We start from the raw sequence: 13,796 nt of genomic DNA, 5'->3' as shown, positions 1-13,796 counted from the left end.
AATGAGATATTCCCCACTACTGGTTTGTGTGCTATTTTACCACCCTTTCTCTCCTACAAATAGAACACTCAAGCCAAATCCATGTTAAGCATCAACATGTCAGAAAAATACATTTATTTCTTTAACAAGACAACAGACTCCTGGTGGCAATAACAAGACATCAGATCAATTGTCTGAAAACCAATCCATCCATCGACATGACAAAGTGCATGTCTCAATTGGAACTGATATTTAGCCAATACTTATTGTAACCGTATCAGGCACTGTGCTAAGTACTACTATTTAATGCCATTTAATCTTTCCAAGGACTGTCTGTGGGAAGTCTATTATTAGGACATTTTACAGTTGAGGAAGCTAAAACTCCAAAGAGGTGAAGCAACTTGGTTACTTACACAGCAGCTAAGTGATGGAATCTGGAAGTGAACCCAGGTTATCTGACTTACAGAGTCACTTAAAACCCTTCTGCTGGCAGTAAACAGCAACTCTGTCTCACGCATGAGCAATAAAAGACTTATTTGATCTTTCCAACAGGGCTTAGGTCTCCTAGGAATATCTGCAGGTCTCTTCTCTTCACCTTTCCCTGAATTCACTCTCCCAATTATTAGTGGTTGGGAAGCCAGTGGGGATGGCAGAGTTAATACCTCCCGAAGAAGGAAATAGTAAAAACCCATGTGTTTAGCTGTTTAAGAAGCCATACCTAGTGCCATCCATGGTACTAGTTGAGGACTAGATCTAGTTGTGATGTCAAACCAGGTGAACCTTGTGGTGTCTTACATGGCAAAATTGTTACCCAGCCTGTGACCATGTTGATACAGAATGCCTTGTCAGTATGATGGGCGGGCAGCTGACTGACCTAACATCCCACTGTGCTACAAAAGAAAATTACTGGATGGTTTAAAATGTGTAGATGAAAAAGGGACAAGGGAGCTAAGGGAAAGGGTATCAATTTAGAAAGAAGAAAGCTCTAAGTTTCCAAAGCAGTTCTTATTATCACGTAATCTATGGCTGTGTTATGCACTCTTTTGTGGTGGTAGTAGTGATATTTATAGTGACCATTTTCACTTCACCAGTAAGAAATTCCATATCTATGAATGTCCTACTAGAATGAGTCAGTCCAGAAGTTATTTTATTCCAGGATGAGTAACTAAACATGTAGAGATCATAAAATTCACTTTTGTGGCACTCTCGTCCTATAAATGCAGGAAGAATCAGAATAGTAATTAAATATAATTTTTAGAGATTTTATTCATTTATTCATGAGAAACAAAGAGTGAGAGAGGCAGAGACATAAGAAGAGAGAGAAGCAGGCTCCGTGCTGGGAGCTTGATCCAGGACTCAATCGCAGGACCCTGGGATCTCAACCTAAGCCAAAGGCAGATGCTCAACCACTGAGCCACCTAGGTGGCCCAGTAATTAAATATTTTTGGTATTACATATCTGTTGTATAGTTTCCCTATAAAGAATAGGAACTCAGAAATGTGAAAAACAAAAATAACATTTAGTTGGGAAGTAAAAGAACTATTGAAAAAGAAAGCTGGATGAAATTTTAAAGATCTGAAGCAGATTTTTTTTAAACAAAGTGTTTCCATCTTGGAAAAGTGGTTAGTCAGTATTTTCTCCTTGAATAACAGAATACCACAGGCATGATGAGAGTGAATTTTTGAGTACTTATTTTTTAAGCCATCTTGTTGGCTAGATTAATGCCAAAAAAGTAAAAAGCCATAAGCACTTTAGGAGTTCTTTAACATGAACTACTACCCAATTAATCCACTTAGCTAACTTCAAAATTGCAATTTACTTTTATTTTTATAATTTCATGTCTAAATACTTCTAAGAAAAATATATTAAAGCTATGAGTCATCCTCCAAAATATGGTGTTTCAACCCTTAAAATAACATGGTTTTGATATGACAGGTTACTCTTCCTTGTATTACTTCATAGATCAATGACTTCATAAATTATATTGGATATTGCTATATCTTATTTTTATAAGTATTTTCCCATATGATTCTATCTATAATGACTATAACAAAGTATGGTTGATGTTATGAAATCTGTGGTCATATTACATTTCTTTATTTGAGAGAATATTAATAAGTCTTCTATTTTTGTGGTTTGATACCTAAGCTAAAAGTTACAACATCTATTTTTCACCATGGATTTTTCACTTGGGATATCATCTAGCTCATCCTTCTAGCTTGTGGTTCTATTCTGTATCACAACAGGTTGTGATGTGCCATGTGGAGGATCACCATGATATAATTGAGGTGGCAATAAATATGTCACTTAAGATGTAGTTATAATTTCTCTTTAGAGGTCCTTAATTGGGGCAGTGAATGATCAGGCCATGATTTCCACTACTGTTGCACATGAGACCTCTTTAGATTGAATGAAATTGTTGTGGTTCTCCCACTGAGTTCACAGCCAGTCTCAATGGATCCATTCCAAAGCCTGACAATAGGAATCTAAATTCAGCATGTAAGAACATGTCCATGAAATAACACCTCAGGGATCCCAAATTATAGTTGTTCCATCTTGCATTATTCTCAAATTGCTGATATGGCAGACAGCCACACTATTCAAGGAATAAAAATACCTGTTTATAAATTAAAATGTTAGAGAACTCTTAGGTTCTGTTGTATGATGACCCAAAATTCATATGGAGAAAAATATGTATCTTAACATGTATTTCCAATTTTTACAGAAGAAATGAAGTGCAAATTTAAATACACAGTGCTTTCAAATTAACAAATTTTTAGCTTAAAAATTAAGTTACATTTCACACACACAGCATACACATAAAGTATATTGATTTAGAGGTCTTAGAGAAATCCTTACTGCTTCTTCCTCTTTTATAGTTAAAGAGGGAATTTCAATTTCCTGGGTCATAAGTCCAGCGTTACATCTGCTGTAATGTATGTGTGTGTGCATGCACACATGCATGAACATGCTGTTTCATTTTATACTTTATTGTACTGATATCTGTATGATAAATAATGGTACAAAATTAGTAAAATGCAGAAATGATTTTCTGGTTGTTAAACACTGGTAGTTTTGTAGTATTCCTTTGTCCTACATTGTGTCTATTTAAATGGGAAGGTGCTAATACTGTTTAAAAGCTTAACAATCAGACTAATGCCAAAAATTCAAAATCTTTTTTCTATTGATGTCTTTGTGCTTTGAATTGTTTTTCAAACAGAGTGACTTATGCAGTGAACTATAAATCACTGAGATGATAAACCACTAAATCTTTAATCAAAAAAAGGAGTCTGCATCCTATTTTACTTTACAATATTATTTTGTAAAGCTCTATTATGAGAGTTAGAAAATTTACTTTTAAATACATAGGGAAAGTTGTAAGAAAGATTTTCAATAGTTGATTCTAATTTCCCTTCATAATGAGGAGGGAATATTTTTAAATAATGGTTTCAGGTTCTCTCAAGATGCTAGGCCTTAGTGTACTCTTCTTTAGATAATTGGGTAAAATAGTGAAGAATAGAAAGCTATTAACAGCAACCCCATTAATCTTAATACTGAAAAGGGAAAACAAGTAGAATAAATGCTGACATATTCTTTTTTTTTTTTTTAATAGCTATCAAAGTATGGTGTAAATTGGTGGATTGGACTTCGAGAAGAAAGAGCCAATGATGAATTTCGGTGTGGACCTAGATCAATTTGCATTTTATTTTGTTTGACAGGTTTTATTTGCAGAATGATTGGACTAGATCTTAGTGATCAATTTGTTAAATAGGCTTCAAACATTGTCTTTAACTTATAAATTTCCATTTTTCTAACTAAAGACCTGAGTATCTTTTTAATTTAATAAAAATTACCCCAGAACTCCAAGAATGGTGTTGGAGATTGAACATATGGGATAGAAGAAGACCCTAAAATTCCCTTAATTTACCTACAGCTGGAAAGATGGAGCACCAGTAATATACCAGAACTGGGACAAGAGAAGAGAAGGATCTATGAGTAATCAGAGCCAGAGATGTGGCTTCATTTCATCTATAACAGGTTATTATATTTATCCATTTTGGGGTTTATAATACAAACTGATCATTTTCAGAAGGCTAATGTCTCCTTTACATTGCATTAGTTCAGTGAGAAAGTTTTGTTTGGCTGGCTTGCTTTTTTTAGTTGAATATGTTGAGTTTCATTAGTCTTAAGGATGGCCATTTCTATAGTTAGTTAATTCCATGCATTCATGTTCTTGAAAATGAATTACAACCATAGAAGTCATCCCTCAAGAACCAAAACAGCACCAGAAATAGACCCGATGAAACTGGTCAAAAATGTGCCTGACAAATACTACTCTCTAAAAAATTTCAATATGGGCCCATTTTTAAACTCTCTTCTTAATATTCAGTTTATAATTATAATTATAATTTATAATTTACTTCCACTTTCCCATTTTTTTAAGATTTTTAAAAATTTTTATTTATTCATGAGACACAGAGAGAGAGAGGTGGAGACATAGGCAGAGGGAGAAGCAGGCTTCCCGCAGGGAGCCCAATGCGGGACTTGATCCCAGGATCCCGGGATCACACCCGAGCCCAAGGCAGATCTCAACTGCTGAGCCACCCAGGCATCCCTTCACTTTTCCATGTAAGAAAAATTTTCATTGAATTCAGTATTTTTTTAAATACCTGGCATTAACTGCTTCTTGCCATAAAATATCAACGATCTCCAAACTGTTTGAGAAATACAGTTTACCCTTTAAGATGGGTCTTTAAAATTTAATTCAGTTCATCAAATACAGTGTTATTTGGGTTGACTGTCCACTCATATCCATCCCACTCTTTATATCCTATAAAAGGTAATTATGTTCCTAATACTTAACAGATTCATAAGGAACCTATGCCCCAAATCAGAAGAAGGATAAACATAGAAAGCAATCCTTGGTGTGAGGGTATTTGCAGAGAAAGGAAAGGAAAAACCACGTTGTTAATCAGCTCTCTCTTGCCAGCAGGTGTCACAACAGCCTACAGAAAGGCTGTTTTGTGATTCTGGAAGACTAGCAGCTATTCTGCATTGAAAATAGCATTCTTTAAAAAAAAAAAAAAAAAGGCATTCTAGCCCCTCCTTCAAAATGCCAACATTTTTTGGCTTATATCCCTCACACTAGAAAACTGAAACTGCCTTTGCAATTTACACGCATCCTTGCACTATTCTGGGATTTATAACTTGAATGCTAATGAAATGCATTCTATAACCTTTACTCTGAAAAATATAGCTCTTCTAAATTAAAATACATTTTCCAGGAGGCTAAGGACTTTGGGATATATCTTCCCGAGGGCATGTCTATGTGTGCCTGTTTTTTTAAGGGTCAGTGTTGAAAGTGCTTCTTTCTTAGAAGTTACTGAGTTAATTTTTCAAGATTACATATTTTCTAAAAAATTATAAATTAGAAATGATCTATTGTTTTAGAATCTTTTTTCTCTTTATACCGAAGCTGAATATTTTAAAACAAAAATATGAGTCTACATTTTTTTGTTAACCAAACCAAATATTATAAGAACTTTAATCAGTTCTGTGATTTCAATTGTAGTATTTTAATTAGTTGGGGTTTGGGTTTTTTTTTTTTTCTAGTTTTGTTTTTGTTTTTCTGCATTTGCAAAATTTCTACATTCTTGAATTAGAATTACTGATTTGGTACCCTGCCCAGTTTGCTCTGGTCACCAGAGAACTCTACAATTACCAGTTTAGTTCAATTTCTAGATTTAAAAAAAAAACTATGATAAATCATTAGCAGTCATAAAAATGCGATAGAGAATACCTACAAAGAGTTTCCATTGTTTCAGGTCATGTCTAACCCATTTACTCCTCCAGGACTCTGGGCTAGTGAAGAGTGTTCAGTTTCTTTGCCTGGCATCTGTAAGCGAAAGAAGATTTGGGTCATAGAAAAAGAGAAAGATACCCCAAAACAACATGGAACATGTCCCAAAGGATGGTTATATTTTAACTATAAGGTAAACTCATTTTCAAAAAGCTGCCTTTGTTGCTGTTTTGTAGATGTTTATTTTAGAACAAAATCAAACGGTAGGTGTGGCTTTGAAAAACCAGAAGTTGTCCATTGGGACCAGGAATTTTATTGTCACTACTTTCAAGAGATTTCAGTTTTCAATGTATGGGCAAACCTCTTGGAATAAACAGCCTTGACATCACCCTTCATTTGTATACTCAGTTTTTGCTATTGACACAGTCATTCATTGTGCCGTGTGACTGTTTCATTAGGCGTGATGCATGCGAGCATGTGTAACTAGGCCCTGCCCTCAAATGAGCTGTCAACTGCAGAGGGTACAGACTCCATCTTCCCCTTCTTTTGTGTCTTCCCTGCCTGGAGCAGACATAGAGTTCTGCCCGCCTTGTGAATTGACCCACTAATAACATAACTCAGTCAATGTCATCTTGAGCCTCATAAAGCTGGTGCTTCTATGCAGAATTGAAAATTTTTTTAAATTGCCAGTGGGGATATTTGTAAACCAGATTTATTATTTCTGATACTGCCTCCAATTAAGACCCTCCACTCTTTATGTTTCATAATGAAATAACTTTATAGGCCTTAGGTGGAAGTAATTAAAATGCATCCCAAATTATAAATGTTTCATTCTTTGATAATGGAAAAACCCAAACTGTGTCATAATTTAATATGTTCATATGAAATTGCTCTTTAATTGTGGACAGCCAGTTATCAATCTGTATGTTCAGTTATATTTGGCAGAGCCTTCTCTTTTTTGTGATCATCTCATTGTTAATTTGTGATATGAGGCCATTTGGATTTTTTACATGTATTTGTTGAGCACCTACTACATATATGGCATTGATTTTTTTAATTGTGGTAAAAAATTCACATAATATGGAATTTACCATCTTAACCATTTTTAAGTGCATAGTGCAATAGTGTTAAGTATATTCACATTGTTAGGAAATGAATCTGCGGATCTTTTTTATCTTATAAAACTGAAACCCTAAATCCAAAAAAAGAACAACCCCTTGTTTCCTCTCCCCCAACCCCTGGTAACCACCATTCTACTTTCTGTTTCTATTAGTTTGACTACTTCAGATAGTGCGGAGAAGTGGAATCATACATTATTTGTCCTTTTGTGACTGTTTCATTTCACTAAGCAGATTGCCCCCCAAGTTTATCCATGTTAAAGCATGTGTCAGAATTTCCTTCCTTTTTGAGACTGAATAATATTCTATTATATGTATATACTGTATTTTGTTTTTCCACTCGCCCAGTGATGAACATTTGAGTTTCTTGCACCTTGTGGCCAAGAGTTTTTGCTGGGTAATTGTATATATATATATATATATAACTGTTATCCCATCTTATATCTGAGAAGAGCAAGACTAGTCACATTGTGTGCTTTTCCTGAAACTTAATAGCAAATAAATGTCAGGTTGAGAATCAACCTCAGATTTTCTGACCTTGAGTCTGGTAGTGTTTGTCTCTTTCCTGTAGTTGCCACTTCATATAAGAATTTAAGGATTACCAGACCAATTTAGCCCCATGACACAATCTAGTGGCACTGTGAGATATCTTCTAAAATATAGTGGTTTTCTAAGACTTTATATGGTATGGAGGTACATTTTTAATAGTTAATATGTTCTCTCTGATTCCTATTTCCCCATACTTTAAAATCTACCAGTTATACATTTCAATATAAAAAACATAGCAAGTATTTAGTAGAACACTGAGTATTACTAAGTCTTGAATTAAAACCTTTGACAATTAGTTCTTTTTAAAGCTATTCTACTGTGGAAAATATATTTAAAATAAAACATGCCATTTTAACCATTTTTAAGTATACAATTCAGTGGAATTAATTACATTCACAATGTTGTTCAGCCAACCCCTTTATTTCCAAAGCTTATCATCCCAAACAGAAATTCTGTAACTATTAAACAACGACCCACTATTCCCCATCCCTCCAGCCCATGGTGAATTATTTCCTGTCTCTGTGAATTTGCCTGTCTAGATAGTTCATATAAGTGGATTAACACAATATTTGTCCTTTTGTTTCTGGCTTATTTCACTCTGCATAATGTTTTCAAAGTTTATCCATATTACAGCATGTATCAGAACTTCATCCTTCTTATGACTGAATAATATTCCACACCACATTTTGTTTTTTCCATTCATCTGTTGATAGACTTGGGTTGTTTCCACTTTTTTGGTTATTGTAAATAAATCTGCAGTGAACATTGGCATACAGGTATCTTCTGGAGTTCCTGTTTTCCCTTCATTTGGGTATATATCTAAGAATGGAATTACTACATCATATACCAATTCTATGTTTAACTTTTTGACGAACCAGTAAACTGTTTTTCACATGGCTGAACCATTTTACAAGCCTACCAGCAGTATATGCTAGCAATTTCTCCACATTTTTTATATTTTATTTATTTATTTGAGAGAGAGAGTACAAACAGAGGGAGAGGCAGAGGAAGAAGCAGACTTCTCACTGAGCTGGGAGCCCAACACAGGGCTCGATCCTAGGACCCCAGGGTCACAACCTGAGCCAAAGGCAGATGCTTAACTGACTGAGCCACTCAGGCCCCCCTTCTCCACATCTTTAACAACATAGGTTATTATCTATATTTTTAATTATTTCCATCCTAGTGCCTGTCTAGTGTTATCTCATTCTGGTTTGATTTACATTTCCCTAATGGCTAATTTTCTCATGTGCTTATTGGCCATCTATAGACTATCTTTGAAATAATATTTATTCAAGTCCTTTGCCCAGTTTTATTTGGGTTATTTGTCTTTTTATTGTTGAGTTGCCGGAGTTCTTTATATATTCTAAATATTAAGCTCCTATCAGATACATGTTTTCTCTCATTCCATAGGTTGCCTTTTCTAATGTTCTTTGATGTATAAAAGTTTTAATTTTAATGAAATTCAATTTATCTCATTTTTCTTTTGTTATTCATGCTTTTGGTGCTATATCTAAGAACAGGTAGCCAAACCAAGGACATAAAAATTTACTTATGTTTCTTCTAAAAGGTTAGAGTTTTAGCTCTTATATTAAAGTTTTGGTCTATTTCTTAGTTAATTTTTGTACTTTGCAACTATTAAAACAGGTGCATCCTGGAGTGCTCTGTATAGAACAGCCACAGAGAAATGCCTATGTTGTCTCAAAATCACACTTTTGATGCAGACAGTGAGCGACCCCAAGTATGAATACAACTGTTCTAGTTACTAATCATAATTGCTCTCATGTATAAAAGAGGATATTTTAAGGAAATTAACAGCATATCAAATCCTTGGTATTAGAGAAATAATTCTTAAAAATTTTCAGTGGTTGCTTTTGATTTAGGCCTTAGCTATTACCCTCTCCCCAAACTTCTTTATCTGCACAACTTAACTCCAGTCCATGTTCAATCCTGTGTAAACATACTGACTGTGTGTGTATAGAGGCCTGGGAGCAGTGATGGTGGAGCGGATTCAGGGCAAGAGAGCAAATGAATGCCTCCTCTGAAATGAATAGAAAGGGGTATGAGTAAAGCACAAACACATACCCAAGGGGAGAAAGGTGTTCTGAAGCAGGACTGGAGCAGGATTAAAACATCCTGTGTAGTTCAAAAATTTAAAAAATCTTTATTGATAACTAGCAGCTAGATTAGTGGTTCACAGCCCTGATCAAATATTTAGAATCACCATGTGAGCTTTTTAAAAATGTCAAGATGCAGGAGACATCCTAAAGATTCTGATTTAATTGATCTGCATTAGATCTACATTCCAGTTGTTTTTTAAAAGGTCCCTCAGTTATTCTAATATGCAGCCAATATTTGCCCAGCAATGCAGCAGTTGCACAATTTAGTCTTTGAATCATTCAGAGGATTTGACTAATATATACAGCAGGCCACCTGAAAAAGATGATCTTTCACAGAGTGAGATTACAGGGGGTCTCCAAGTGTCCCCACCTATCACACCTTCCCTTGCATAGAAATGGTTAAAATCCCACCCTTGGAGTCTCACTCCTTTGCCTTGACTTTATTTTTTTAAGGGAAATATTTCTGAGATTTGCCTCATCTGTCATCTATACCTTGGAATAAGTGGGCTTATCAGATCAGTAGAAAAACTGGTAATAGAAGTATTGATAATGGAGAGGAGGAGAGCCCCGTGGGGATGGCTCCCCTGATTAACAAAGTTACAGAGGAAAACTGGGAGGTAGCCATGACAGACATTATTCACGTCACAGTTCTGAATGAGCATCAGTACGTTATGTCCCACTAAATTTTGCTTCTTGTTTGTCAATTTCCTAGGGCTAATTTTTTTTTCTAAGAAGAAAATCCTATTTGGTTGACTAATTATCCACCTTTAAGAGTTTTAAAACTGAGATACCAGAAGTTAAGCATCTTTTCTAAATGTTTCATAAATTATTTCTTTTGCATTTGATGATATATGAGTCCTGACCTGGGACAACCCCTAGAAGAGTGAGTCATCTAAGATACCTGTCACAGCAGGGCTGGAGGCAGAAAAAATTCTAAGTGTGCATATAGTTATGTGTTATTAGGTTAACTCTTATGCTTTACTCACACATTTTTATACAAGGATCTCGACTGAGTGCTAATGGCTGCTTTGTACATCTAGTTTGGGATTAGCCAAAATTTGATTTCATGCACAACATAGTTTTTCCTTTAAAAAACACTCTCTTCTTTTCTAGAAAACAAAAAAAAAGCATCCATATTATTAACACTTTATTCATTCATTCATTTAATGTTGGACATTGGTAATTTGATGGTGAGGAAAAACAAACATAATCCCTTCTGTTTGGTAGCTTTCAGACTAGAGAGGGAACAAACATTAGTCATCAATCAAGAGTATAACTACTTTATAACTGTGACATGTGTGATGAAAGGGAGATACACGGTTCTCTAAAAGCATATAATAGGAGAACCTGGATGAAGTGGAAAAAAAGACAGGAAGCACTAAAAGCAGGGGGTACAGGATGTGCTAAGGTCCTGTGGTGAGAGGGAATATGATCTATCAAAGAAACTAAAGGAAGCATAAAGAGTGTGAAAGTGAGATGTGTGAAAAGTGTAAAAAGAGTGTGGAAAGTGAGACGAAAAAGAGTTTCTGGTTTTTATCATAAGAACAATAGGAAACTCCTCAAGAGTTTTAACCAAAGAAGGATATGATCAGGACTGAGTTTTTAACAGAATCATTCATGCTACAATGGCAAAGACAGACTGGAGGAAGGCAAGGATGAGGAAGGTTTGAAGACTGGTTGGGAAGCTATTATAAAAGTCCAGGCAAGAGAGAAGTAGTTTGGGCCAAGGTAGTGAAGGCAGAGCCTGTGAGGTGGCAGGAATGGAAAGAATGGGGATCTCCACTCTGAGAAATGGGTCTAAATAGTCATTGAAAAGGGGATGGAGTGGGAAGGTGAGGAGACTCCCAGGTATCAGGCTTATATAAATACATGGCTGACTTTCAACATCAGTAAGAACACTGGAAAAGAACCAAGTTTGGGGGAAAGGTCATAAATTCCATTTTCAAATTTTGAACCGGAAATGACTTTGAGACAAAAAAAGAATTTTTATACAAAACTTATTTGTAATACAGTAGGATATCCTTAATTCACACCAATAATAAGAGAGGCATTAAACTTGATCACATTTTGCAAATTAGTAAGTAAATAAACAATTTAAAATTAAGAGTGCTATACTTCATCTTACTGCTTTGCTTTAATTACTAATGACACCATTTTGAACTATACCAGTAAATATGTTTTTGGGTTTTTTTTTTAAGAAACAATGAAGTTGTGGTAATGGGAAATAGTTAAGCTAGTAAACCTTGGCTGAGACAAATGTGGGGGAAGGGGGAGTACGAGTGTGTGATGGGAGGCATATGTGTGTGTTTTCTGGAAAGATTTATTGAGCTAACTAAACCAGTGAGGTTCATTGGTATTTACAAATGGTTCATTAGTGACTATCTGAACACAAGGTGAATTCACATTAAATGATAAGACTGCCTAATAATTAGTGTGTGCCACTCTTCGGAATTTGTAATTAGAGAAAAGAGACAAAATGAAAGGAAATAGATAAAAGAATAGTTGTTATAAAATTAAAATCCTTTAAAGCCAATTCTGTTTCTTTGTGAAGCAAACAAGTCAAAGAGGACCAGAAGAATTGAAAATGTACTTCCTCTCTTAATTGGTAAATCAACTTCAGGCTACATTAGGATTTCTGGTTTTGTTCTAAAAACAGTGGACAATCCCTACTTGTTATTTATTTAACTTACTTACTTACTTATACTTACTTATTGAAAATCCCTAGTAGTTTTAAACTAAAGAGTGACATGACCAGGATTAAGTTCTAAAAAGAATTACCTGGGAACTAATTGACATCTGGCGCTGGATAATTCTTTGTTATGGGGGGATTGACCTATGCGCTATAGAATGTTTGGCAGCATCCTTGTACCCTACCCACCAACAGCAAAGCTCCCACCTTGAGCTGTGACAACCAAAAATGTTTCCAGACATTACTGAATACTCCCCTTTAGGACCGTTGGACTAAATCTAGAATGCCTGAGAATGTCAGAATGTCATTTGACAGCTATTTAGGAGTCTATTGGCTTTTACTATGTTCCATAAATATTTACTGGGGACGTTCTTTGTTGTGATGTTCAAAGAAGAGCAACACTTAGCCTCTCTGCTTTTTAAGATGACCATGGGGAAGGGTTGGGTGACTGACAAATATAGAAATTAAAGGATGAGGAAAGATGTCATTCCAAAGGAGGATAGGGAAGGATGCTCTCTCAAGTGTAGGCTTCCACACTAGCTTAGAATTATCTTGTAACTGAGTTTTCTCAGAGGCAAAATCTTGAGATCTAAACTATCAATGACTAGGTTTCCCTGTGGTCATTGAGAAAAGTATTCCACATGGAACATCCTTTGCATACAGTCTCTCCTGACTTCTCCAGAACTTTGCCTAATCCACTATAGCCTTTCTTTTCTATCTCTCCCTCTCCTCTGACTCCACCTGGCCTTATTGATATGTTTAAATTTCACTGAGCTTTGGTGGGGAGCGGGGGGGGGGGGGGGTCACGTCTAAACCCCACCTGACCTGTCCAGTCGTTACTGTTCCATTTCTCACCGCATAATGACTAATCCTGCTATGCCACAGACATTATTTTCTCATGAGTAACAATCAGCTTTCACTGCCAAATTCCACAGCCTTCTTTTTGTGTTCCATTACTGGCCTCCCTCCCTTCTGTTTCTCCTTCTTAGGTTCCCTTGGTTCTCCCTTGCTTCTCTTCCAGTTGGGCTCATTTTTTTCTTTTCCGGCTTTTCCTCATTGACTTACAAACCACATAGCTAACTCAAGTAATCAGTGAATTTAAATACCTGATGTGGTTGGATTCCCCCGTATTCCTCTCTCACTTAAAGTGAGGAAGTGTATTTGTAAATAAAATTGAACTAAACTATTAATTGCTACCTACAGAATTTTTAACAATTAAATCTACCACTATACACTTTGCAATCAGGTGGGCTCCTTTTTAAAGAGAATATTATTTTTCACTGAGCAGAAGACATTGTTCTGATATCCTGCGTAACAAAACACATCCTTGCTTCAGTTCCTGCCTGATACAAATGCATGCAAGATAATGACTTGCCCTAAGAGCTGGTCCTCTGTTTTACTTTCATACCTTTGGAGCAGCTCAGAGAAAAATTAGCCATTTATGCTTCAGAAAATTATAAAGAATTCTAAAGGTTGATCCTCAGTGTCTTTGGGAGGTTTTTAATTCATTTTGAAAAATATGGAAATGAATGGTTTTTTTGGAC

The 13,796-nt window shown here is 35.5% G+C and overlaps 1 protein-coding gene across 2 annotated transcripts in view; it reads left to right on the top strand.

Moving 5' to 3' along the window:
- The window catches only part of PLA2R1 (phospholipase A2 receptor 1), a 113,524-nt gene that overhangs the window by 85,349 nt on the left and 14,379 nt on the right, over window positions 1–13,796 (top strand). For both annotated transcript variants that reach the window (XM_041722839.1, XM_041722838.1), the window contains exons 18-20: window positions 3,593–3,657; window positions 3,914–4,017; window positions 5,833–5,972. In XM_041722839.1, coding sequence (XP_041578773.1) covers window positions 3,593–3,657; window positions 3,914–4,017; window positions 5,833–5,972 — 309 coding nt within the window. The remainder of the gene's footprint in view (window positions 1–3,592; window positions 3,658–3,913; window positions 4,018–5,832; window positions 5,973–13,796) is intronic.

This window comes from Vulpes lagopus, chromosome 11 (assembly GCF_018345385.1).
Source record: "Vulpes lagopus strain Blue_001 chromosome 11, ASM1834538v1, whole genome shotgun sequence".
Lineage (NCBI taxonomy): Eukaryota > Metazoa > Chordata > Mammalia > Carnivora > Canidae > Vulpes > Vulpes lagopus.
The sequence above is the reverse complement of the archived record's forward strand: the minus strand, read 5'-3'. Positions and strand labels throughout refer to the sequence as shown.